The 26,321-nt window shown below is 45.1% G+C and overlaps 7 protein-coding genes across 7 annotated transcripts; 3 read left to right on the forward strand and 4 right to left on the reverse strand.

Moving 5' to 3' along the window:
- Positions 1-2,036: 2,036 nt before the first annotated feature.
- On the reverse strand, positions 2,037-4,028 carry N7533_008588 (DUF3176 domain-containing protein; the record flags this gene model as incomplete). Its single annotated transcript, XM_057105238.1, has 1 exon — positions 2,037-4,028. One exon carries the CDS (start codon positions 4,026-4,028, stop codon positions 2,037-2,039), a length of 1,992 nt encoding a protein of 663 aa, XP_056956687.1.
- Positions 4,029-4,706: 678 nt separating this feature from the next.
- On the reverse strand, positions 4,707-6,496 carry N7533_008589 (carbohydrate binding domain-containing protein; the record flags this gene model as incomplete). Its single annotated transcript, XM_057105239.1, has 2 exons — positions 4,707-6,246; positions 6,300-6,496. 2 exons carry the CDS (start codon positions 6,494-6,496, stop codon positions 4,707-4,709), a joined length of 1,737 nt encoding a protein of 578 aa, XP_056956688.1.
- Positions 6,497-7,764: 1,268 nt separating this feature from the next.
- Positions 7,765-8,667, reverse strand: N7533_008590 (uncharacterized protein; the record flags this gene model as incomplete). The annotated part of the gene is made up of 1 exon (XM_057105240.1): positions 7,765-8,667. The coding sequence occupies one exon, from the start codon at positions 8,665-8,667 to the stop codon at positions 7,765-7,767; it is 903 nt and encodes a 300-aa protein (XP_056956689.1).
- Positions 8,668-19,037: 10,370 nt separating this feature from the next.
- On the forward strand, positions 19,038-20,893 carry N7533_008591 (MFS transporter; the record flags this gene model as incomplete). Its single annotated transcript, XM_057105241.1, has 3 exons — positions 19,038-19,623; positions 19,685-19,832; positions 19,900-20,893. The coding sequence occupies 3 exons, from the start codon at positions 19,038-19,040 to the stop codon at positions 20,891-20,893; spliced, it is 1,728 nt and encodes a 575-aa protein (XP_056956690.1).
- A 697-nt stretch (positions 20,894-21,590) lies between these two features.
- On the forward strand, positions 21,591-22,351 carry N7533_008592 (uncharacterized protein; the record flags this gene model as incomplete). Its single annotated transcript, XM_057105242.1, has 2 exons — positions 21,591-22,235; positions 22,292-22,351. The coding sequence occupies 2 exons, from the start codon at positions 21,591-21,593 to the stop codon at positions 22,349-22,351; spliced, it is 705 nt and encodes a 234-aa protein (XP_056956691.1).
- A 906-nt stretch (positions 22,352-23,257) lies between these two features.
- On the reverse strand, positions 23,258-24,127 carry N7533_008593 (short chain dehydrogenase/reductase family protein; the record flags this gene model as incomplete). Its single annotated transcript, XM_057105243.1, has 4 exons — positions 23,258-23,308; positions 23,376-23,614; positions 23,662-23,766; positions 23,833-24,127. The coding sequence occupies 4 exons, from the start codon at positions 24,125-24,127 to the stop codon at positions 23,258-23,260; spliced, it is 690 nt and encodes a 229-aa protein (XP_056956692.1).
- A 726-nt stretch (positions 24,128-24,853) lies between these two features.
- N7533_008594 (alpha/beta hydrolase) lies at positions 24,854-25,944 on the forward strand (the record flags this gene model as incomplete). The annotated part of the gene is made up of 3 exons (XM_057105244.1): positions 24,854-25,034; positions 25,081-25,334; positions 25,390-25,944. 3 exons carry the CDS (start codon positions 24,854-24,856, stop codon positions 25,942-25,944), a joined length of 990 nt encoding a protein of 329 aa, XP_056956693.1.
- Between the last annotated feature and the right edge of the window lie 377 nt (positions 25,945-26,321).

The raw sequence follows: 26,321 nt of genomic DNA on the forward strand, positions 1-26,321 counted from the left end.
AAGGCTTCTTCTTTGCAGAATCGGAAGCATATGTTCTCGAGCCAAACCCTGCAATGATGTAACGAACTGAGGTTGTTACTACTGCTGCCTGCGTGGAGACCTTGGTCATCTGCTTAGGTATCCACTACATGTGTATCTAGTTCCTCCTTTCCTTCTGTCACTTCTCTCTCTTCTTCTTTCTCACCTCAATTTAATCAATCTTTGTTGATGCTACTACATATCAGGGCCCGGCCGGTTTGTGTTGAGCTGGCAGTGGGTATATCTACGCAAGTCGCGAGCAGACATCTTCGTGAAGAAGTCCACGAGCAATGCGATGATTTGGGGCCTATGAGATGGACTAGAACAGGAGGTCAGTACATTCCAATAGGAAATTCTACTTTCCAGCGGCTTTCCCACCGTAACAGGACATGGCATGTATCAAGTATAGAAAAGGCTACAGCGGTAGAAACAGGAATATTGAGATCTTAAAGGTACATGTTCTCGATCCAACCTTGGAATTGAATGCTGGATCTTCTAGGTTCGAGACAGAAAGTATAAGTGGGACATTGCTCTGATTTTGTCCACGACAGTTCGATGTAAGATGCGCAAAAAACAAGCAGTTGATAGTAGAAAACTGCAAAAAGAAACTGCTCACGTCCAGATTTGAACTGAAGACCTCGGCATTACTAGTGCCGCGCTCTACCAACTGAGCTACGCGAGCTGGTTGATGAAAGATCGTGCATTCTTTGCCGTTATGATTGGAAAATAAATAATGTGGTTAAAAATGAACTCAAGCTACCACTGTAAACTCCCTTCCCATTAACCATGGTCAACCCTGGAATAGCAAGCAATCAAGCCAGGATTTCCTGAACTCTCAGCGAACCATATGCATAGTCAGCAATGTCAAATTAGCACAGCTTATTTTATTTTATTTTTAAAAAAAAAAGAAAAAATACAAGCAAGAAATTAAGATTGCTCGCAGAAAATAATAGAAAAAGAAGTTATTGAATCATGATGACCTTGGATAAGTGCCGTGCTCAATTAAGGCTTAGATAACAGTCAATGTCACCTAAAAGGTAGGCGGTGTGAATATATCATGGCAGCTTCAATACCAAAAACAAGTATCAAAACAAAAAGTGAATGCCCCCATCCAGGATCGAACTGGAGACCTCGGGATTGCAATTCTGTTACCAGAATCGTCATAAGACAAGATATGAGACCCACGTCATAGCCAACTAGACCATAGAGGCAATTCATGAAGTAATGGTCTCACATCATGCTACATGATCCTGAAGCTGTTTTACTTAGGAAGGATATGAGCAGCTCTATGTACTGGTTTAATATCTACAGTTTAAGATAATAAATTCCACCATAAATAATGCTACCTTACCTAGGTATACAGGTACTACAGGGTAAAGTATTAAAGAACTTTAACTTTAAGTTTTTGATCTAACAGTATGATTTATTCAATTTCTAATCCTACTATTTAGATTATGGTCCCAGTGAGGGATATATATTAAACGGAGGATGTGCTCAATTCAAGATTTTAGGGTTCACGTCAACTGCCACGAATTGGAAACTGTCTTGGAACTTCAAGTTCATATTCAGAATTCCAAAAATATAGTATTTATTTTATACTTCATAAAACCCCCCCAAAAATAGCCCCGGAGACAACTTCAATACAACAGATTGGCCCCGAAGGTGCGAAGAACTCTCGAATACAGCAACGTTTTTACCGCTTAGGGCAACATTCCAACTAAGCCCGTCATGCACCCGCATCAAAACTTGTAACACCTTTCTTGCCATAAAGATACTTCACCGCCGCTGAATCATTTGGAAAGTTGTGGTTTACATGAATTTATTTAGTATATATGATGTCCGTGATCTGAATCGTGCTATGCCACCTGGGCATGGGGTAAACCTGGCCGTTCATCCTGTCAAATAGATCCTCCCGGGTAATCCACACGCCATCCCCAACTTCCGTTATGTCCGTGCTTATCCTTGACTTGCGATGGTTCTTTTAAGCCGAGATAAATTATACAACAAATATAATTTATTCACATTTGACGATCTTTCTCCTTTGCCTCGGCGTCCATTCGCCATGACTTATCGTCGCTTTTGACGAACTTGGCCATCACAGTACTGCTGGCATCATCTTTCGCAACAGGATCATTCACAAGGCGAAGGCTTTCCTGAATTTCATTGTCTAGTCCGGAGCAGACAAGTGGGATGGAAGAAGATTTGAACAAGGGAACACCACTTCGTCTTGTCTGTAAGATCGTCACCACGAGGAATCCCGCAGCCATGATCATCAAAACTGCGGGAAATGCGACCCACGCCCATCGAACTTCGATTTGGGTCTCCAGCCGGTATGAGGTACCATTTACAACTCCCAGGCCTTCATCCAGGGGGGCATTATAGGCAGATCCTATCTTGTATGCGGATTCACCATCAGAATCCGCGCTAGGATACTGGGCAAATTTAAGCATGTTTTGCTGACTTGCTCTTCCAGATCGACGAACGGAGATCGTCATACCGGCCGCAAGATTTTTGAAAAACCTGTTCACTGGGAAATATGCCATTGTCTCCGTGAAGTCTGTCACTGAAATTTTACTGTCGTCTTCAGCGGTGCAATTGATAATCGAGAGACTGTTGACATTGAGCTTCTTTGCGAGCCAACTGGTCGAATTGTCTTCTCGTTCCAAATTTGTATCGAAAAGCCCAGTAATGCTATTAACTGAGAAGTCCGAATCTGTGGAAGGGTCATCTTTAGGTGGAGACAACCTGAGAAAGATGCTTCGGTACCTGGCACTTGTGTCTTTGTGCGTCTCGAGATGAGTTTCCTCGAGTTTGTTTTCCCTCATTCGGGCTGAAATAGTCTTAGTGCACCAGTACAAAGAACATTGCGTCGCATTCACCTCTGGTGCACCGTCGCCACCGTCGCCAAAATGAGTCTTAATGACCGTGAAGTCTATCATGGTAGAATTGCCGTAGTTAGGGAGCTGAGCAATTGACCGCATCTTCGAGGCTGAGGATCCTGTTGCGGTTCTCAGAAAAGTTGAGTCCATCCAGTTATTGCGGAAAGATGTATTCAAGCCGTTCGGGAGTGAATAGACATGCAAAGGCAGACTCCTTTTCTCAGTTTGTCGTTGGCATGACATTGTCGAGTTTGAAAGTAGATGGGAAATATCAAAGCACGATGAGCACACGGCGAGAGTTGTGAACCGAGGGAAATCGCATTCTCCGGTTGGACAAGAAGGAAGGATTGTGGAATATGATGCGTCGGAGCTGTTTATCGAGCAGTCCGAGTCTAAACAATTAAACACAGAAGTATAGATTGACCCGATCATCCCTGTAGGCGGTTCATTTCCGTCTGTACTGCTAGATGGAGAGTATGAGTATGACTGCGCACGAGCTAATGTTGCTAGGTCATTAGATAAGATCCGGTTGTTCTCAACCTTGACCATTTGCTGGACGAAAGGTCCGATCCCAGCAGCCAAGATTGTAACAAGCACGCCGATAGTCGCATATTGTCTGCACATCCAATTATTAGCAGACCGTGACAAGAAACAAAGATGATCGCGAACAAACCTAAGGTTGGACGTGAAAAGAAACATTATGCAACCCCAAGGCCCTCGACTCGCGGAGTCATAAGTATTCATGTGCGTTAGAGGTCTCCGTGTACTGTTGAAGGAGATCCATTTCCACTGGCTGATACAGCCGCCCACAGCGCCAATGAGACAGGCATTCAGAACGACTGACAATACCGAAAGCACCGTGTTGACAGTGATGCCGTAAGGCCAGTCTGGAATGGCCTTTCTATTATAGGCCAGAAGAAATCCAATAATCGAAGCCAAGGTCGCCAGCATCCCCACACAGCATGCTATCTCAATCACCCACTTCTCGTTCACCTTACTTTGAAATGATATGTTTGGGACATCTGGACTTTTCCTAAGCAAATTTGGTTGCTGCTGAAGAGCCACATATTCACCTCCTGATTGTGACCTAGGGTTGATTCGTGTTGTATTGCGCGATAATTCGACGCTCATAGTTGAAAGTTCTATCCACACGGCAGAATTCGCGTTCTTTGGATCTGTTTTTATTTCCGAAATTTGGCCCCCACGCTTAGCGTTGAATGCCTTGAGGCTCTGAATCACGTGCCGGACGTTACCTTACGTAGATGCTAATTGCATAGTTCATTCCTCCTGAAAGATACAACTGGGTTGGCCGACATGTCGATGTTGTGATGTGCAACTCATCCTGGATAGCAGCGAAGATCCTATTTGGGGGAAAGGCAAGGCCAACACTAATGGTGAAGGAACCGCGTCGTCCCCTGCAGTCGTCTTTCCGCCAACCGCTGTCACAGAACTGGAGTCCACCTTACGCTGCCAATGGAACTAAGCATATCTGGGTATTCATGGTGATTGGGGTTTGAAAGAGCGTCTCTATGTTCGTAGTATGGAAGCCGATGCCGGGCGCTTCTGTACCCGAGCAATACCCCGCTGAGACACTGGAACTTTGGCTTCGGGCAACGAGGAAATTGTAATCGAAAGAATGGAAGTAAAGATATAATTTCTCAGAACCTTGTCCATCTTTTTATTCGAGAATTTATGTTTCAAGTTAAGCTGCAGGCTTCTAGATATGCAACGGCAGGTAAAGTAAATAATGCCACAAGGAAAAGTGTAATCAACATTGGAAAATCTCCAAAACTGGAGTTGATCTCAAATCTAAGCTAGGGTGTCTTTCTTGACAGGGCATGCCAGGACAGTCACAACTCTAGTGCTGGTGACATACACAGGGGGAACATTAGGGTTTGCAGTCGCAATATCAGTCACCTTGGGCCCGGGAGCATTTCCATTGCTGTCTTGACCCGGAGCAGGCTTTTGACCTGCACTCACTCCAGTAGCAGTGGGGGTAACTTCATACACGGTGGTTCCAGCAACGACAGTCTCGGTAGCGACTGAGGTGGTCTTATCACGGGCAGGACAGTTTGTGACAGTGGAGGGGCAAGCGGTGACGGTGACGGTGCGAGTGGACAGAATGGTCTCTGTAGTGTAGTGGTGCCCGCCATTATTTCCGGGGACAGCAGGGGATCCGGTGATGATAGCTCCACCGGGATTCGTGGTGGTACTAGCTTCAACGGGGCAGATGGTAGTCGAGACAAGAATAGTTTCAGTGGTCACATAGGTGCTTCGAGCGGGGCAGTTGGTCACGGTGGCGGCGCAAGCGGTGATTGTAGAGGTGCGAGTGGTGAAAACAGTGGAAGTTGTGAGCTGGGGAGCTGTGGGTGCTGGAGTAGTCACTCCGACAGATTCAGAGCCTCCGCTGCCAGAGCCTGACTCTCCGTTGCCTGAGCCCGACTCTCCGTTGCCTGAGCCAGAGCCCCCGTTACCAGAACCTCCATTTCCAGAGCCATTGTCAGAGTTATCACCGGAACCACCAGTAGAACCAGAACCAGATCCATTGCCCGAGCCCGAGCCAGAGCCAGAGCCAGAGCCAGAGCCCGACGGAGGCACACTGCTAGGAAGGGAGGTTGGGCCACTGGATGGAACGATCGGTGTGCCAGTTGTTGGCGCAGTCTCATGTGGGATAGTCACTGACGAGCCGATGGGGACGGAGCTTGAAGAAATGGGGCGAACCGTAGGGCGTGCAGAAGGAGGCGGGCGCGAGGAGATGGTCACTCGGATGAGAGAAGACGAAGTTGGAATGCTCGAGTGAGGGATAGAGCTTGCGGGAGGAGAGGAAGTGATAGATCCGGAGTCAGTGGTTGGTGCGGAAGAAGGCTGGACGGAGGGAATTTGGGACGGGATAACTGGGTTGCCTGAGGGCGAGTCAATTGACGGCAGAGCGGGGACAGAAACCACAGGTGCAGACGTAGGTGAAGTGGCCGAAGTGACACATGTAGTTGTTGTTTCTCCACTCAGCATTTTGATGTTATCCAAATCGGCCTTTGCCTGGTGACGCTTCACCACCGGGCAAAACAAGTAGACATATAGGGTTCCCTTGGTACTCTTTGCATCAAACTGCGCCGAAACGGTTCTCCAAGCGGTGTTTTCAGGTGTTGCCCGCAGGTTTTCGTAGCCTCCGATGTATGATGTCGCTCTGTCACCGACCATATAAAAAGCAATGTCGCAAGCCGCTTTTCCATCAGCAACTGGTTTCTGGATTCGCCATTGAGCCGAGACAGTGTAGGTAGAACCCTTTACCAGCCCGGAGACTTCTTGGTAAACACCAGAAACAGGTTCGTTGGACTTTGATGACCGCTCACTATAGTTATTCGCGATTAGAAATGTTCGTACGTTCGGGAGAGAGAGCTTTACAGATGGCAGTCACCATGAGCAGCCTTGTGGCCAGTGACCAAATGCATGCTATCCCCAACAGATTTCCATCCAGAAAGGTTACCTGATTCAAAAGAGGGATTTTGAATCAGATTGACCTCATTGGTGGTGCAAGTCACATCTTTCTCGGCTGTTGCGCCGCTGGCAAGAAGCAGAGGCAAGGCAGCCTGCCATATCATTTGTTTGACTGAGGAATAATTAGTACATATGAGTACAGGAAAGCAATCGTTCAACTGACACTGCATTATTATTATGAGATGATTAAGTGGGCTGAAGTAAATTTAAAGAGTGAAAGATCGATAAACCCCCGATAAAATGAGTGTATGGAGTTGATAGTATAGAAAGAGTGGACCCAGTAACAACTGGAATAAAGAATGACGGTAGCGCACAACCAAAACACTTCCTCCTAGTTCAGAAAGCCAGAACGGCAATTTATAAGATGTCTATGCCTTCTCTCGTAGCCATCTATCGTATGGTGTTCTCGAACGGAGGCTGAGACCTTAAGATTAGGGTATCCACCTGTCGGCCAAAATTACCCCGGCAGATCGTCAGCGGCGCTACTACTCTTGGCCAAGAATGGCCACTCCATAGTTCCGTCCACTCGTATGAGCAGATCGATCCTCGCTTATACAATATGGCTAAATTAGTCAAATTAGATAGGGTCCCGGACCCTGGGATTTAAGCCGCAAATCAATAGTTCGTTCAAAATGCAGCGCTAGCACGAGCGTTCCTGAACGGCTGCGGGGCTTCGGGCGAAGTACATTAAAGGATTTATCCGACATCCCCGGGAAAAATGAGGGGCAAGGAGTAGTGTTAGTGACTGCGGATGAGAGATCGTGGTGATACCTGTCGAATAAAAGGCTAGCTGAACTATTAAAGAACCAGATATAACGGCGTGGACTGATTTCTCCTTCACAGGCCCGAAGTCCCTGCTATGAGAAAGTGTTTATGTTCTTTCGGTACTTATCCTCGGACTTTGCGTTCCCTAAAATAATTTCCGGGTTTGGAGCCGCATCTGAGAGTAACCTACCAGCGCCACCCCAGACATACCGTGTTCGAGGCACTTGGTGGATAGACGGTAATACCCGCGTTCTTATTACCAAAGTGGGGGTGTTACATCGGGCGATGAGTTTTAGAAACTTGACAAAAGTTGATTATCTCGGGTGTTGCATAGCCAGCCCAATCTTTATGCCGTCATAAGCAACTCAATTTATGCTGTGGCTTGAATATGGCCGAGCAGACATGAAGCCCTGTTCTCCACTGCATAGTCCCGACTAGAAGTGTGTCGATCACAACCGATCGCAAGGAAACATAATGTACCCTCTATAACAGTGAGCAAGAGATGAGGAGAATTAAAGTTATACAATAAAAATTCCATTAAGATAAAGTACATCATTTCCCATAGCTTGCTTCGTTGAACCAACAACAAATGCATACAGGGGTATCATCAAAGAGCCTGTCCAATCAACAAAGCTACGCCGATAGCCAATGGCCCAGACAGCGAGAGGCCGGTGGGTGCGGAATTCTTGCTGGTGGTAGTTGCGGCCGCCGTAGCGCTAGTAGTTGCGTTTGTAGTATTGCCTGGGATTACAAGGCTGCTAGCAAGTTGCGCCAACCCGGAGCTCGTCATGAGGTCAAGATTCGGGCACGGGTTTTTATACACGTATTGCTCAGCATCGCCAGTGCAAGTGGTGGCATCCGCAGCATTGTACGTGCCGTTCGGATACATCCAGCAAGTCCCCGAAGCATACTGTGAGTTATCGTCGTTATGCGGGTTGAAGACGACATAGTTGCACAAACCGGCCTTGACACACTGACTCAAGCAGTCCACTGCGCCCGAGCTAGCGCTGCAAGTAGAAAAGCAGTTGTCATCAGGGGTTGGGTATCCGCAGACTGAGGCAACAGCAGTGGGAGTCTCGGTCGCGGTGCAGGCGCTGGCAGTGGTGGTGGCGGTAGTGGTTGGGCTAGCACATACGGGCTTGTCGTAGACGGACAGATTGGGATTGGAGCAACCAGTGGTACCTTTGCTCTCATTGAAGGTTTGTCCCGGGTATAGCCAGCATGAGCCGGTGCCTAGGTAAGGGTTTCCGGCATCGAAGATAAGGAAGTCGCAAGGAGGGTGGGCGTTACAGTAGTCCCAGCAGGAGGCTCTGCTATCTTCGGCGACGGCAAAGGCATCGCCAGGTGATGGGTAGTCGCAGAGCTTTGTGACGAGAGAAGCCGTACAGCTATGAGCTGTGGAAGTAGAGGTGGTGGTGGCCGTAGCAGTTGTCGCTGTGGATTCAGTAGCTGCTAGAGCCCTTGGTAGGGCTGAGAGGGCGATGGAGGCCCAGAAAAGAGTGATCTTCATGATTAACGAGCGTGGGTAGGAAAACCTTGGAATAAGCGTGCACGGGGGTCCAAACCCGTGGGCAGTACTTCGTTTTCATATTTAAACAGGAATGGTCACTAGTACGAATAACTAGTCCCGCCTAATACTAGCTACACTCTTAGGTCGAAATGTGTAACAAGCCCTGTTACCACAATCAAAATACAGTCTACGGGGCGTAATCTGGGAACAGGATTCACTAAAATCCGTGCCTCCGCAGTTTTAGACCGAGTGGCGTTGGGTATTTCGTCTTGGAATTGTGCTTTGAATCTCCGTCCGATACTAGTGTATACTAGTAGTACTAGTACATATACTAAATTATGGAGTCAGCCCTGACGAACGTGGGTCATTGGTGTGAACATCCAAGCGAGCCGAACCCTTTAAAAATAGAGAAAGGAGAGTAAAATCGATAATCTTCCCAGTTACACTTCGCTATATCGATGACTACAACTTCTCAGTATGAGATTATCGAGTTCCAAGCTTTACCATGGTGTTGTCAAAGGATTTGTCTCGCCTGACTCCCCCTTGACTCACAAGTATTAGTACTAGCGGTAGAAAAGCGTATCTCTTAGTCACCATCCTGATGAAATTAGAAGTTCCAAGCTGTTAGCGTGTTTTTAAATCACACCCAAGACGCACCGAGTATTCATTATCTCCGAGTTACTATATTGGGAATAGCTCATACACTCCAATACAAAATTATATGCAAAGATACATGAGGGCGTATTTCGAGGTGGGGCGTCCATCATGATCCGAGGCAGTTTTTCATTCGGAGCTGGTCCGACCGGCAGCGGCTCTGCCGATGCCCCACACGTGGAGTGAAATATTTTGATATGCGATCGGTTCATGGTGAGCAGGAGTTCGGACGGACGCATGGCTCGGGATGGGGTTGAAGAGACGACTACTCGCGTAAGACAAACCTTACAAGAACGCAAACGTGAAGTTCAATATAGAAAGCCAGGTCAATAAAAAGTTCTGAAATCGAAAAGTCCCTGAATTCACTCAAACTATACTGAGAGAGGACAGTTTCTTGTTTCAGTTGAATGAGAATATTGTGAGACTGAGACCGCAATATGCATAATTTATGCATATTCCTAATGCCAAGGTCAGATTTGAGCGGCGATATCGGCTTCGACAGCGTTTCGGGTTGAATTAGATTAGCCTCTAATGCGATGGATGGTTTATCAAAAGATGGATAGCGAGCTACGAGATATCTAACGTCGCCTCAATTGTAGATGGCACTCCGGGGCTGGCAGCTCAGTTTGAGCTTCTACTCTTAAATCTCAACACAATATCCATGGATCTTTATGCCAATCGCAAATAGCGGACCTTGGTTGAAACATATGTGCTTCTTGAAATGACGAAACAGGACGTTTTAATTCACGGTTTACCGTTAAATAGTTTTAGCGGGCGTTTTATCCCGCGGTGGGGTGCTCGAAACTAGGGTTTCTTTCAAAAGATTCGTCGTCCTCCTTCGTCATATTCATGGAAATAGGAATGGCGAGCGATCAGAGCGATATCAAAATGATTAGGGAAAACTAGCTAAAAATATTAAGGTGAGTTGGAATCACATATAAATCGGCGGATTTGGTACAGGAGAGCTCACTGCCTGGAGTACACCTGCCTATCGTCTTTACCCAGCCTCATTCTATTGAGAACCAGAGGGAACCCAGGAGACTCTTCAGACCTAAGTCTAAAATAGGAAGCCTTTGGAAGGTCCCAATTGCGATCCAGTCCTCACATATTTCACTCAACGCCATTGTCACCGGGTAGAGAAGCTTCCTATAATGTATAAGAAGGTTAGGCAATCGGAAACCTACCCACCCACCACTGCAGTCCTCCAAGCCAATTAAAAATGGCGAAAAACACCGAGTCCTGGTAGCATAAGATGATTGTTCCTACGTTATGCAGCAAAAACAGACTCTCTACTTCATAATCGGTAAAGGTAGCGGTTTAAATCCGCGGTTATTCAGCAGTGCTAGATCCCCTTAGGTCTTGGTTGGCCGACAACGACTCAGAAGTATACTCCCTCTCATGTTTGACGCCCTCTATAACCAGTGGCCTCCAACAAAGCGAGGTCGAAGACAAATCTTCATCCGAAGCGCCGGAAATTGACACCTCAGACGTCACAGCCCGCCGGTCGCAGGCAAGCCACCGGCTAGCATGTACCCCCCAGCTTTCAAGTTCCTTCGTTTGTGTTCTTGCTCCCCAAGCCCTCTACCTTTGCCCAGTCTTCCTTTAATTTTCAAATAAGCCTCAGCTCTTTGCGACTTATCAATCGCAACATCATGGTCTCCACGCGACATTATAGCCACGGCATCACATAAGCATTATTGAATCGTAGAATATAGAACAATGAATAGGACCTGTCACTAAACACATTCAGCATTACCCATACTCTTTTCGTACGAATAGCCGTTAGACGGTAATAATAAAACACTCTTTGCTGAGCATTTACAAAATCCATTCATAATAAGAATATTACCAACGATGATTAATGACACAGGAAGGTACATAGCCCATGGAGAAACATGATGCTATCATGATTTGTGTATAAAATAACTCCAAGAAATAATGAGCTTTAACTCGCATCAACCAAGCTACCAATTCTACATAAGAGAAAGCCATTAAAAGCATGTACCAGTCGGGTTCCCATTCAAAAGGCATCCCTTGTAGATTGATCCCGTGTCATGGCCACAACAGAACTGTATGAAATTCTCTACGGTGCATCCATAGGTACCTATGGCTGCACAGCATTGCGAAGACTGACATGTCAGAGGTGATGTGCACTGATGTCTTATATATTAGTGAGAGACCATAATCAAGGAGAACAGATTGACCCACAGCATTGTTGCACTGTCCACAATTCTTCTTATCGGAGGCCGTGTCTGTGCAAGCTCCTTTGCATAATTGCTGTGTTGGCGAAGTCTTAAACGGACCACAAACATAACATGGCCCCTTCGCACTTAGAGCAGGGAGCAAACAAGTGGTGGCTGGATTGGGGTAATTTTTAAGACACCATTGAGTGCACTCGGCAAGCTTGATCACGGAAGTCTGTGGCAGTGAACAAACAGGGCCGGCTTTGATAAGTTAGATATTTCATTTCTGATTCGTGTTCATATTCAGGCATTCATCCTACCTAGTGTAAGTAGTGCGATAAATTTCAGGCTAACCATCTTTGATAGGACTGGTTTGTAAAGTACTAAAAAGTGGGTGTTTAAGCTCGGCTTTTCTCCTTCAATTAGCTCACTTTAAGACGACAAGAACGAGTAAATATACCACCAGAGTATTGTAAAATGACGTTAATGAATCGGTCTAGATTGATCGGTGTGAAATTCAACATGACCTCGTGTTCGACTAGGCTAGCTCCATTTCGCTTAATAATACGACGGATATAGGAGTATCAGCTGGTACTTGTACCAAGCCAGCCGTAAGAACATAACTGAAATGTATGTTAATGTTGCGCGCCCGATTCTCGCCACCCTTCTTCCCACATGGAGTCCCATAGTACCTTAAAACATAATAATGGCATTAGTTTCAAAAATTAGTTTCAAAGATTGGCTTCAAGAAGTGATTACCTTGATGATTCCAGTCTGATATTCATTGTCTGGCTTGTCGAAAAAAAAATTAGTAAACATGTTTGAATATCTTTGCATGTTCGGAATTTGTGGAACTATCCCCAGATCTCACCCATGGTATACCTGAAAAGTCTAATTTCGGAGCAGTGGTATTCGACACCAACCAGGAAGTATGACTGATTTCTCTGCAATAAGTGACTGAAAATGTTGCATACCACTTCTGCCATTCAAGCTTATCTGGAGAAATGTGTCTTCGGCCTCAAGATGCAGTCTGAGTTGCAGTACAGTCATTAGTTGCGTATTTTGCTGACCGAATTTTGATTTGAATAGTTGAAGAGGACAGAGCACTGATTTAAACCCGCCAGTGGGTTAGTACGCTTTATTTAATTCCTAGTTGAGACAACCGTGGAAATATCTTTGCTAGGTTAAGTTATGCTGGTTAAGCAAAGTCAGCCATGGGTGAATGACATGAAGCCGCCCGATAGGTTAGCCTTATCTCAAGCCAATATGGAGTGTCTAAGCTTCCGCATGCGGCGTATATCAATACCAATGACTTAAGTCATACACGTCAGACCACTTTCACGAATAATGGAAATTTTAAGCGATAGATTTTGGGGTCTTTACTTATTCACAAATCTTACAATGAGGCCTCGTGAGTATTTCTCCGCACACAGGCAAGTCTGGCAGGGACAGATGGGACAAGGGACATTCATAGAACAACAATCAAAGTACCAAACCTTACAGTATTAGGCTGCTAAGTCCCTGAGTACAACTAGAAAACAGACGCTGATCGACAAAAAATATGTAAGGTTTATATCTGGTGTTCACAGGGAGTAAATGCAGTATTCTGTAACGACTGTAAAGAATAATAAACCGGCCAATCAAATACTAGTAACACAAATCTGATGCTTGCACCTTCTTACTAAATAGCACTTGGCATGCCAAGACACTCACTATTTTTCCGCCACTCGAGTTTGAAGTATTCTACACAACCTTGAAGAATAAGGGTGACTCTTTTGGTACTTGATAACCTAAAACAACTATCAAACTCTCTGGAAATTAAAAAATATGAAACTGAAAATGGTCAAAATCCCCTGCGTATATTTTAGCACGTCGTATTATGCAGGAGTTAATGAATTAGTAGAATTAGACAGCCGATGTAAAACACGCCCGGCGGTATATGAAAGTCTAAATTCTTAAAGAACGCCACTACATACGCTCTTTCTATTTAGATTATAATCGGTAGAGAGTTACGGAAAGTATACTTCCTATGAACCTTAAATTTACTAAAACGAGTAACTCATTGTGATTATCGTGCGTTTCCCACCTATCGGTAAGGATAACCCATTTAACATGACCGGACTGGGCCGTTTCGATCCGTAGCCACCGACATCATTAACAACAATCCAAGGTTTTACAGTTGAGAGCAAGAGTCTTGGCTTTCCCAATCAGTCTCATACCATGATACTGTCGAATCTCTCAACCTTGGGCCACTGCACTAGTCACATAACTACGTAGTGAACGTGGATCATGCCATTTGCCTCTCATAAGTAAAGATAGATTCCCTAATAGAATTTAGCAATTATACAAAAACTTTGCCTTTTCCTGAATATTTTTCATCACAAATTCTCATCCTCAACTAGGACTTATTGCCATACAAACCCTCCTCGAGCACATTTTTCATCATGAAAACCCTCATGTTGATCATTTCCTGCTCTCTTATCCTTATCTCTTTTTCCAATAACGTCCTTGCCGAGATTGTGACCGAGACCAATTCTGAAGGAAAGATCACCTTGATCAAATATATCCGTGAATCATAAGCCTACTCTACGAAAGAATGAGAACCTTTCAATGACCAGGTTCTGATAAGTATGAACGATTATCTAAAGTGGTAAGTAATGGACCAAAATAATTTATAGAAAGATAACCTCTGATATGGATCATCATTAGAATCAAAATATTATTTCCGCGGGATTTCAAAGTAGGGAAATAGTCTTTATCAATATCGCTCTTATGTATTGAATTTCAATTTATTCTTCATTTACCGTAGCAAAGTTTCAGAAATGAAGCACCATGCGGCGATGACTGAACCCCGTTATTTGCCTGTGTCTGAGCCTATCTAAAGATTTAGCGAGCCCCAAGAGCAAACTTTGCTGACACAAGAGCTTGGGAGCATTTCAACCCATGAAGGCCGCCTGCTCACATTTCCAAATACATTACAATATCGCGTCTCTCCATTTTCACTTATGAAAAAGTCTAAATATGGTCATCGCAATGCCTTGGTGCTCTACCTGGCAGATCCGCACATTCGGATCATTTCGTCAGCAAATGTTCCTCCACAAAGAGATACTTGGTGAATTGACAGAGACGCTATTGTCAATAGAGCCCTAGCAGAACTCCCTCGGGAAATCCGCAATATGGTGGATAATTATGCATATAAGATAATAGTCGAGGAAGTGGCCAAGCGATTACGGGTGAAGTTTTTGAAGGAAAGGAAAATCATGACCAAGGAGAAAAATGGCTTGTTCCAACCGGGGATCATTGGAGTCAATCTCTGGACATAGGAGGACTTAGGCCAACATGATTGTTGTGTTTGTTACTACTGGCTGGGTGTCATCTCATGCCACGAAAATAAGCCAAATACCGAGAAAAAAAAACACAAATATAATTTAGGAGCAGGGATCCTGGACACTGGGGCCTAGGATTCACTCTATTGGGACAACGAAGCGTATGTTAAGACAGCGTCAGGCTTCATCTCCCTCGGACCGGGTGGTCGCATAGCTAAATTCAATGTCGATCATCTGGCTAGTTTGTTGTTGCAATGTCATTACGGAGAGCAAAAAAGGCAACGAGCGTCTTGGGAGCCGCGCGATCAGCAATTTTCACTTATTCAGTAACTCCCGTGCATGGATTTACGCGATTGCATGAGCTATGTATTCTTTCGTCCTAACCATGTATGGAGACTGTTCAGAATAGAATTCGCTGTTGCTTTAGGAATGACATGGTGACTGAGAGGCTGCAGAAAGTAAACATGGGTTATTCCTTCTAGAATAGACCACATAAGCCCTTACTCCACAATTTACTGTACATACGACCATAGGGTGTGGAGAACAGGGCTTCCCGTCCGCTCAGCCGTACTTAAGCCACACGCCGGCAGGTTAGTAGTATGGTGGGTGACCACATGCGAATCCCTGCTGTTGTATGTTTTTGTTTTTGCTTCTTTTTTTGAAAAGAAAAATCGTCTAGAAATTTTATTATTCAAAATGGAAAATATTTTGAACTTTTGACCCAGCAGATGATTTTTTATGCCTGAATATCTAATGTAATTCAAGTGAATACAATGCCAAAACCCTACGAAGGAAAATCAGTCAAGTTGCTAATTCCCCCTGAAGATCATAGAACAACTTTCTCTATAAGCTGTGTATAGTAAGAGGGCATAGTGACATAGTATGGAAAGCCCGTGTTTATAAACCTTGTGAGTATCGTGTGTCAAGTCCTCCTTTCTACATTTTCGCCTGCGGCTTTAAGCGCCGCCCCGATCATGGTTAATTTTGGGATTCTTCCACCTGCTCCTCTTTGCGGTCCAACTCCTGCATAGAACTCATAACCGTGGCTAGTTAAATGCACAACTATGTGATCAGTATTCGACAGGGGAGCGGAGTAGTAAGAGGGACTCGGACTGGCTCAAATTGAGGTATCATGATGTGAAAGGATATTTCGGGGTTTAAACCAACGATCTGCACTTCACAATTTTATCCAAACTTGTGATTTTCTAGTCTTTCAAATTTCATTGACACAAATTAGTCTAATGTTTTGGCATAAGGCGTACAAGAAGGACTGGAGGGACGTGGGAGAGGGCTGAAATCTACGTTGAAGCAGGCCGCGTGGTAGCTGATGTGGATTACTTCAAACTTGCAAAGTGGTGATTACTAGTCATCAGCTGCCTTAATATGGCTTGCTTGCATTCTGGCTTTGATTTGATTCGGCTCAACTCAATTCCATACGTGCGAAAGAGAAAAAGAAACAATGCACTGGCCACATTAACTAATGCTTCCTCTCGTATATCTTCTTTTCCTCCTTCCTCTATCAAGTCGATATTTATTTCACTAGAATAGTCATATTTTACTTTGATTAGTTTTGCTACAATTGAACCATATTCCACTTACTTGTAGTATCTTGCATATATGGTAGTTGGAATACAATTGTTTCTTGCTGTTCCTGCTGCTTTTAGATTGACGCGGTGTAAAAGTTGGAATCATTGGTATTCGTCTTGTGAATTCTGAATACTAGCCTACTAAATATTACGCACTTATCAGTAGCTATCCTTATAACTAACTCTGATCATATCTTCTGCATGGCATTTGAATATCATTGGACACTGGCATGACTTTCGAGCTGACAATCTCCACTGTATGAAGTGCCAATGTCCGTGCGAGGCCCCCAATAACTGGTTACTTCACGACTCCCGGTCGCAAAACAAGTCATTCCCCTCTCTTTCTCTGAGAATATCTTCTGAGCAATAGATGACTTTAAATTCGTATTTTCCATTCCTCCCCCTGGACTGAATACTAGATCCGACCGAGCGAATGCGAAAATGCCATGTCAGCGCGGCTCACCACGGCCCTGATGCAGTTCCATTTTTTCAGCCAGCGATTATTCAAGAACCCACACACCGAATAGCATTAGCGAGAACCACAGACACATCATGAAGAATACAAAAATACCCAAGAGGAGATATAATTAAATTGGCGGGGGCGGCGGAGATGTATCGTGTCCAATTGAAAGCTCAAAACTTTTTACTATAAGTTTCAGCATTCAAAGAGTCTGGATTAAGGGCCATGTTACAATCCGGTACAGCACCTCAAAGTCGTTACTTTGCGTTCTCTATTCAAATAAAAGACATTCATGAAATCTTTTGAAGGACGGTTCTAGTGGAGGGAGGACGAAGGTTCACGGAAGATGTGTGTATTGTAGAGACACCAAAGTCAGTGGGTGGATGCGGCTTTAGGGCGTGCAGGTAGACCCATTCCTCATGCTCAATATCCACGAGTTTCTTCCAAATTTCCAGTATTGCGCGACGGTCAGGTTTTTGCCGATCTAGGTCAGAAGAAGAGTGCCGCCGGCAGTGTGCCCCGTCATATTTCAATCTATTCGGTCGTTCTCCGTACCGACGGTGCTGAGGCCGCCACCGGCGCCCCTACGGAGCTTGCCGTTGTTGCTCCGGCCACCAAGCGTAATGCTACTACTTCAATACCAATGAAACTCGTCTCATATATCTATAATGAAGCAGTACATTGACCGAAGTATTTCTATGGTTTTTTATGAACCTACCCCGCATTCCCTTGTCACATAATTATTACGTTGAAACCTAACCATACGCCCCGTGTGTGATTGATATCTACATGGTAAACTTGATAGTTTGATCTTCCTTTTCTGCTTAGTTATGGTCAGGATCATATGGATTTATTATGTTAGTCTATTCAATCAACTTCATGCTAGAATCTTCGATGCAAGCAAAGCTTATTATGAAACTGCCTCAGGCAGCAGGGGCCAGGAATTTTCTAGAGAGGAATTGCGTCTCTGTGACTTTCGGTGTTTACCCGACGTACTGAACGAACTATTAAATGGGGTCAGGGCTTTCAGCGATGCTAGAGACCCTCACACTAGGGCGCCGTTCCGAACGCCAAGATGTGCTCGCTCAAATGCCGCTTGGGAAGCTGTGATATCGGAATCCGATACCCACACGAATGCTCATCTTTGCATCATGCCAGTACTCCTGGCTATCTCAAGGAAATCATATTCTATTTTATTTACTACTAGTATAGTCAAAAGTCTTGTTAATTCATTATGTTATATTTTATTGGAGGTGAAGCTCAATTTGAATAGTAGAACGGTTAATAAGTACCCGCATCTTCAAGACAATCACGACCAAGGAACTACTAGTATTAAGACATTGGTTGTTTCCGTAGGAAACCTACATCTTTCTTCCCACTCAGGTGGTCTCTAAAAGAATGTATGCTTTCCATCTAACGCAAGGACATTTCTCTCTGAGGATATCTCTATTTCAAACGGGCTATTAGGTCTCGAGATGTGTTTTCGGCAGTGTTCCGATCTCTCAATACTCGTACTCAATCTATTTTCTAGGGTTCTTAACATGGATCCGTAGCTAACTATACTGCCTGTAGTGTCACGGTCTCTTCGATAGTACCGTAGTTCATTTGTCCGGACCATCTCGGCGTCGGCCCGAGCCCGAATAATCTACTCGATTACTACTGATAGGCAACTCCGCTCGGATATGCCCGATACAAAATTCGGCCTTTCGTTGCGGGGTTTCACCGCATATTTGAAGATACTGTAAACAAACACGAAATAATTTCTGGAGGAATATAGTATTACCCCGGATTGCCCAGATTTACCCCGCATAATTACTAGCCAATCGCGCTTCCTATGCTCAACGTGATTTCCAACTTTGGGAATATGTGGAATTATTAGGTTTTTAAATCCCTGGAGTACAGTGCGGATTAAGCCCGACACCTGGGCATAGACAATAGATATAAACATCTGTATTCGCCCGCCGGGATACCATTTCTGCGAGATAATTCCTTCTGGCCAAGTGTGTTCCGAGAGAATCTATGATATACAAGCACTAGCACTCCAGAGTTCAATCAAGGAAACTTGCGAAATTCGTTATCATACTTCAATTCACGACCTTGGAATTCCTATCCTCGATTCATTCCCATCAAGCCACGCTCATCCCAAGGTTCAACATCCACGATGGTTGCAGGCTTTAACAATAAAGAGCCCGCTTCCACCGACTTTTCAACCGACAATATGAGCACAGTTAATGAATCCCGTACCGAAGAGTCCGACCTCAAAAAGGTCGACCGAAACCAAACAACCAACCGGTTAGCCCATGCGCAGAACATGAGCCAAGAAGAGTACCTCGCAGCCGAGAAGTCGCTAAAATGGAAGCTTGATTGCCGCCTCTTATCCATGCTATGGCTAATTTTTATTCTTAACTACTTGGATCGCGTGAGTAAAACTGACTGGCTCGCGTGGGAGAATATTTTGACTGAGAATCTTCAGAAAAACATAGCTGCAGCCAAAGTTGCGGGTATGCAAAAGGATCTCGGCCTCAGCTCAACCCAGTATGCAACCGCGATTGCCCTGCTTTTTGTGGGCTACATTCTGATGCAACTCCCCTCAAACGTCTACCTCGCACAGGTCAGACCGAGCCTATATCTACCAACTGTAATGATGATCTGGGGAGTTATATCTACTCTCACCGGTATTTGTAACAGCGCAAGCAGTCTATACGCCACGCGTTTCTTCTTGGGTATAGTTGAAGCAGCATATTATCGTGAGTGATACATCAGTTGGACTATTTACTCTCCAAAAGGAAGCTCATCTAACTCTGATAGCCGGTGCCCTGTTTCTGCTTTCTTCATGGTATCGCCGGTCTGAGCTAGGTTTCCGCGGAGCTCTGCTTTTCTCTGGCTCTCAAATTGGATCTGCCTTTTCCGGCCTTATTGGAGCTGGTATTCAAGGAGGCATGGATGGTGTTCGCGGGTTAGAATCCTGGCGTTGGATATTCATAATTGAGTATTATGAACCCTTCTTTTTCATCTAAGAACAGTCAATCTAACCCAAAGTATTATTTCAGAGGCGCAATTACCGTCTTCGTCGCATCCTGCGCATACTTCGTTCTACCTGACTGGCCGTCAACTACTAAATGGCTTTCACCAACCGAGCGGGCTGTTGCCGAATGGCGCCTGATTCAGGATGCCGGCCAGGTCGATGAAGATGAAGATGAGTCCTGGTCGTACGGATTTGGGCTCTGTTTCAAAGATTGGCGCATTTATATCTTTGCTCTTATGCTTTTATGCGTGCAAGTCTCTTCCGCTACATCAAATTTCTTTCCATCCGTGGTGGAAACTCTTGGCTTTGGCAAGGTCCAAACTTTGTTACTCACTGTGCCCCCTTACATGGTAACCCTGGCAGTCTCGGTTTTAAATAACTATTCGGCAGACCGTCTGCAGAACTCAAGCTTTCACGTTGTATGGCCTCTAGCTATGGCCATTGTCGGATATATCATCGCTGCGACAACCACCGGGGTTGGCCCCAGATATTTCGCCATGATCATCATGGTAGGTTTCGAGATTCCCTTAATGTTTCTTTCGATTCAACCCTCGCTTCTGATCATTGTCTGTTTCCTTCCATACCCAGCGCTAATCCAAAGCACTATTCAGCTTGCTGGCGCATATGGCTCCAATGCAGTCCTCGTCGCGTGGACGCAGAAAACTATGCTTCGTCCCCGTATCAAGCGTGCCAGTGCCGTTGCATTTGTCAATGCTTTTGGTAACATCGCCCAAGTGTTTAGCTCCTATCTTTACCCTGACGAAAGTGCACCAAGATACGTCATTGCAATGGCCACAAACAGTGGCTTCGCCCTTCTAGCCATTTTGCTTGCTCTTTTCATGCGTATGGTGCTTTTAAATTCAAATAGGAAGCTTGCAGCAGGTGATTCAGCCGTCCATGAGGTCATGGTCGGAGAAGCACGCGCAGAAATTCAAGGCATTACTGAAGAAGAGCGTCGCAATAGGAAGGAAGCCTTTCGCTATATTGCATAAGAAACAGAGAATAAATGAGAGGAATGGAGAATCTATGTCTTTTCCGTTTCTCTATCTGTTATCGTGCTCCTGTTTTCGTCCAATGTACCAAGCCCTTCTGGTCGTTACTAAGCTAGCCTAGTGGATAAGAGTAAAGACAATTTTTTATCCCTTATTGATATTCTAGCACCCAATTAAACCTTGACCTGTGAGAATTCACAAGGACAACTTTCGTATATCAGTTGCGGCCTTTCAGGTGAATGGCTGAAGGGGCATCCCGCTAGGTTAGAGAGTCGCCAAGGCAGACGTGTAGGCACTAAGTGGCCAGAGATATACAATAGTTATCTGTTATGCTTTTTTTGAGTAAGGAAATCAAATTGTCGAGGCATATGTGCTTGAGCTATTGCTCAGAAATCAAAAACGAATGGCTGTTGATCGGAGATTTCCGTTGCCAATTCCAGGATTATCCATACCATATGCGTTATAGTTAACTACCACACAGAACCCAACACAACACGCGGCCACAGCCCCACAATTATGCTACATACGGGGCAACTGGGGTTGGTGTCACGTTTCCCAACCGAGAATGCCGGCGTGGGTGGGGTATGGGGCAATGTCCAAGAGTTACGCCGCTAGGAATTGTCCAGCACTCCGAATCTCCATATATCTTCCGCCCGTTTCCAGGTTGACGACCGCCCAGCAATAAAATAGCAACATAATGTTCACTTCTCATCTACAATCTAGGAGGCCAAATCCGCCTCCTGAACGACCCCGCAAAGCCTTCCGGCCCCCACGACGCCAGATTGCCTTCCGAAAAGAATATATCGCGACCTCAGAAACACGTCTGGTTCTTAAACCACAGGGCGACGCCGAATCGGCCGTTTCATTCAAGATCGTCGACGATGAAAACGGCTTGGTGAAGTTCACCGTGAGTGGCAGGAAGTATGGCGATCGTGCTTGTCGAGAATTTCGGGACTCTTCAGGGCTCCCCCTTTTTGAAATTCATCAGAAAGCCGTCTTCATACATTCTTGGCTTATAACATTGCCCGGAAGCGATCATACAAGTATAGCCAAAGCTGCTCCAAAATGGTCCTTTATCCAGGGTCTCCATGATTTAAGCCTATCGTTCGAGAACCAAGCTGCTGTGAATGGGAAAGAGCCAGAAGAGAAACGGATTAATTTAATTATTGAGAGACACGGTAGCATCCTAGCGTTATATGATGTTGTGGACGGGGATAGAAAGGTGGCGACAGTGAGGGAAAGTATAGAGCACAACGAGATTTTGCCCTTTATGAACTCTCGATGGCACAGACATAAACCTATTCTCGAGGTGACTGTAACTTCTGGAGCAGACATGTCAATGGTGAGTGGTATATGAATAATTATTTCCATATTTTTGTGGGCTAAGTTTTGAAATAGGCTGCTGCTATTGCCGTGATACTATCAGATTGGGTGTTTAAAACAGGCTGGGTGATCTAGTGAACTATGTCAATCTTTTAATACAGCATCAATGGATCATACGGATCACGAACGAGCCTACTATTTTTCCGCATTCTTATATACCAGAGCCCTGAGAAGGAAATTCGAATAGCCAATATATTCATCACGGATTTTTTTTTCCTTTTCCATAAAAGACTTTCCATGATCGATACCATTGTATTGCTATGAAACTCAACAGATCGCCGCTTCCAGAGCTATCTTGTTGGTTAATTTTCGGATGATGACGAGCTGTATGCAGAGACTACAAGCAGACAGAAAAGTGATATCTAGTTCCGGATTCATTCGAAGACGAGTTAGTAAAGCTAATTCTTATCCATTATAGTTTGGATAGTCCATCTACCAGCGGTCGAACACATCCTACAGATTAAGAAATAATGCTACTTGGCGTCATACCCATTTATACAACTAGCAACTTGGATTTTGAGAGGCAAGGAATTTATAACCGTAGGATAGCCCCACTGGCAAACTGGCGAAGCGTTAATTATAGAGAATACCGGTAATTCTGGGACCCTGGCAGAAACACTGGTAAGTTACGGCGATGGAACGTCGTATGCTTCTAACAAAAAAGCCTGCCAGACTTCGGATCAATCTTCTGACGACCCTTGAACTCCACTTTCAGGGACTTGGAGGCTCCCCGAATGAAATTTTGAAACCAATCTGGCGCTCCTCGCTGAATGTTTTGTTAACGAAAACCTAACAAGAAGATACAATACAAACTCACCAAGCCTGCGAAAAACCTAAATATGCCTGGAAGAAATATGGTTCTGCTTAGTCCACTATCAAGTGCTTCAACGATCGCGTCAACCACAGTGTCAACGTGCAAAAGGGGCATCAGAAATCGGGACTGGTTAGTCTCTCCCTTGAACAACGGTGTTTTGGTGAAACTCAGGACTGCAAGCGAAGTTCGAACTTTTGGTGCATTGTGCACTTGGAGCTCTTGAGCCAGACACTATATACTTAGTATATTGGAGGGCCAAGCTAAAGAAGAATACCTGAGGCATACCTCGTGGAATGCGATCAACCCGGCTTTTGATGCTGCATAGTCGGCAATCCCTGGCGGGGGTATATAGGCACTCATTGACGCAATATTAACAATATGACCGTGGTTTCGCTGGATCATGTACGGGAGAAACTCTTTCGTGAGTAAAAACGGCGCTAGTAAGTTCGTCTTTAGCGTGATGATATTGTCGCTATACGCCCCTTCGACGACAGTCTGACCGCGCGATAAGCCGGCATTATTCACTATCAACATCAGATCGCGGAACCTAGGTGAGTTTTCTTTCACTGACCTAAGACGGTTGGGTGGCCCTCCTCATTTCTTATATTTTCGCAAACGTTCGCGATTTCCTTCTCATCACTGAGATCACACTTTCGGTACACGATGCGTTTAGTTCCTGCAAGGCCGCGTTAATAATTCCAAAGATACTTTTTCGTTCTCGAAATCAACGTCGCTCAAATACCTGGCTTGAAGGTTAAAGGGATTATATCCAACACGATGACCTTTGCCCCCATATCAGCAAGACGCTGAGAAACTCCTGCGCCAATCCCACCGCTCCCACCAGTCACAACGATTACCTCCTTCTTCCAGTCCCACGTATCATCTATCACCCAGTTGTTCCGGCTTTTGACGCTCAACCAATCATTTAGCCAAAGGGTGATACTGACCGCCGCGGTAAATTGGACCAGGGTTTCGTACGGCGCAAGGGTGGTCAATCTGCCTGTATGCACCAAATAGAGAAAAATTGATGTCACCATCGGATGGAGAAGAGATTTGCGCAGACCCCCTACAATGGGATCGATGTAAAGACCCTCGCGGGGCAAAATACTTGATTTGTGCATGGTATTCGTCAGGATCGGGGAGTAAAAACAAAGAGAGGGCACTTGCGAGCAGAAGATAATCGGACTTCATTTTGTGATTCATGCAAATTTGCAACATATATTAAAAGCGATAGTAGCTCAGGCCTATGATTAGAGAAGTGGGCCATACCTCGATGTCCTCCAATAACATGGCCCCGCAACCGTTCCGGAGGGATGCCGGAAGGCAACCCGGCTGGTAAAGACCGATAGGTTTTCTTTAATGAAAACTAGAACTAACCCAAGAACCACGGAAGCACATGCCGAATGCCAGGAGTAAGTATCCTCGGGAAACAGTTCGATTATTTTCCTACCATAGCACTTTGTTCAAAATCCAGAAACGCTGCCGGCCAGGCGCCCCTATTTCCGCCCCCAAAAACGCCACCCAGAAAGTTTCATCCCTCAGACAAGGTCAAACTGATAGAATCCCATATTTTTTGAAAAAAAAGAATTATGACAGAAATATCGAATAAGTTGTCAGCCCCCGCAAAACTGCAGTTCCTAATTATCTTCCTATTTCGAATTTTGCCTTGTGCAGTTTTCAGGATTTTAGGGGCCACCGTCCGGGGGTGGTTGAAAAATCTACCATTAGGAGCATCCATCTGGAATGGATTCGCTGGAGCGCTCATGACCAATACCCCACCCCAATACCTACAAGCCATTCTACCATCCACTATTGACACGTATAATGCATGGATATCATCTCAGGGTGCCGTTCCCGCAGTTGATGTTTTAGCGGCTGACAATTCAACTCGACTGCTGTGGGTTGGGCCGAAGTATGCAAGCAAGGTGGTTCTTTTTTTTCACGGTATGACTATGCATTATTTCTTGCTTGAGACCCACTGACCGTATAGGCGGCGGATATGTGATGCCTCTTTCCAAGGGACATCTTGACTGGATGGCACATATAAGAAAAGAGGCATCAAACACTGGGATTGAGCTAAGTGTGTGTATTCTTGAATATGGTTCGTACAGTGAGAAAAATCGAAAGAAAAAAATGAACGCTAAGTTGTCAGATTTGATTCCCGCCAATCCGTATCCTAGGCAAATGTCACAGGGCATTTCCGCACTTAAACATCTCCTGAATTCAGGATATACGCCGTCAGAGGTAGGTTCTACAACAACAAAGCAGTCGATTCGCCGTCTAACTAGGCTAATCTTAGATTATTTTTGGAGGCGACTCCGCGGGAGGCCATCTGTCCCTAAGTCTTATGGCGCATCTACATCGTCACCGTCCCTTCGATCCTTTGAAAGAGAGTGCCATTGATCTGCAGGGCGCAATAAGAGGGTGCTTTCTTGTATCTCCTTTGGCCTCATTGAACTTCAATACCGTCTCCTATTCAAGATGGTTTAGTGCCGATGTTTTGAGCCGGAAGAATGTTGAAAAATGGGGAAATTATCTTGTTGAAAATTCTCCTTGGCAAGATGACATTTCTTCGGGAAATGCCTGGGGAATGTCCATGGGTGTACCCGAAAGCTGGTGGAAAGGCTTTGCGGCTATCGAGCGCATCATTTTAACCGGTGGCAGTGAAGAGGTTTTTCGCGATCATATACAGCAGTTGGGAGACTTGCTGAAAAGGACAAGTGAAGGAGATGTGACAATTCACATGGCTAATGAAACTCACGACGGGCCATTGATGGACTTTGCAGCTGGGAGGCCTCCAAGTGAAACAACGAAGGCCATCACAGATTTCATCATATCTTGCTTCGGGGAGTGATCCGCTATATACCTAGGTATTTTGGATTTTAAAGGTGGGATCTGAAATGAAGATGCTGCCCTTTAATATGCCAACCTCTCTAGCTGAAGCTCCTCTTTGAGTATCAGTGCGTATATCAAAGCCCTTATCGTATAGTCCGAAATAGAGGAATTTATTTTCTTCTTCCGGCATGGATGGCTGCAGTCATCGGAGAATGTAGCGTACCAATCTTGTAAATATAGTCACACAAGGCTTGTTCCCATCAAAGTTAGTGTGGAGTAACTGGATTTCTGTGGGGATTGTGGGGACTCACCGGGATGGTTCCGTGCCAGGTCCTCCGCATAGATGACGCACTGCTTTCCTAGAAGCCTCTCGGATAATCGGCATTTATTCTCAGG

This window comes from Penicillium manginii, assembly GCF_028828005.1.
Source record: "Penicillium manginii strain IBT 31320 chromosome Unknown utg000006l:1.0-4164085.0:1.0-4166146.0, whole genome shotgun sequence".
NCBI lineage: Eukaryota > Fungi > Ascomycota > Eurotiomycetes > Eurotiales > Aspergillaceae > Penicillium > Penicillium manginii.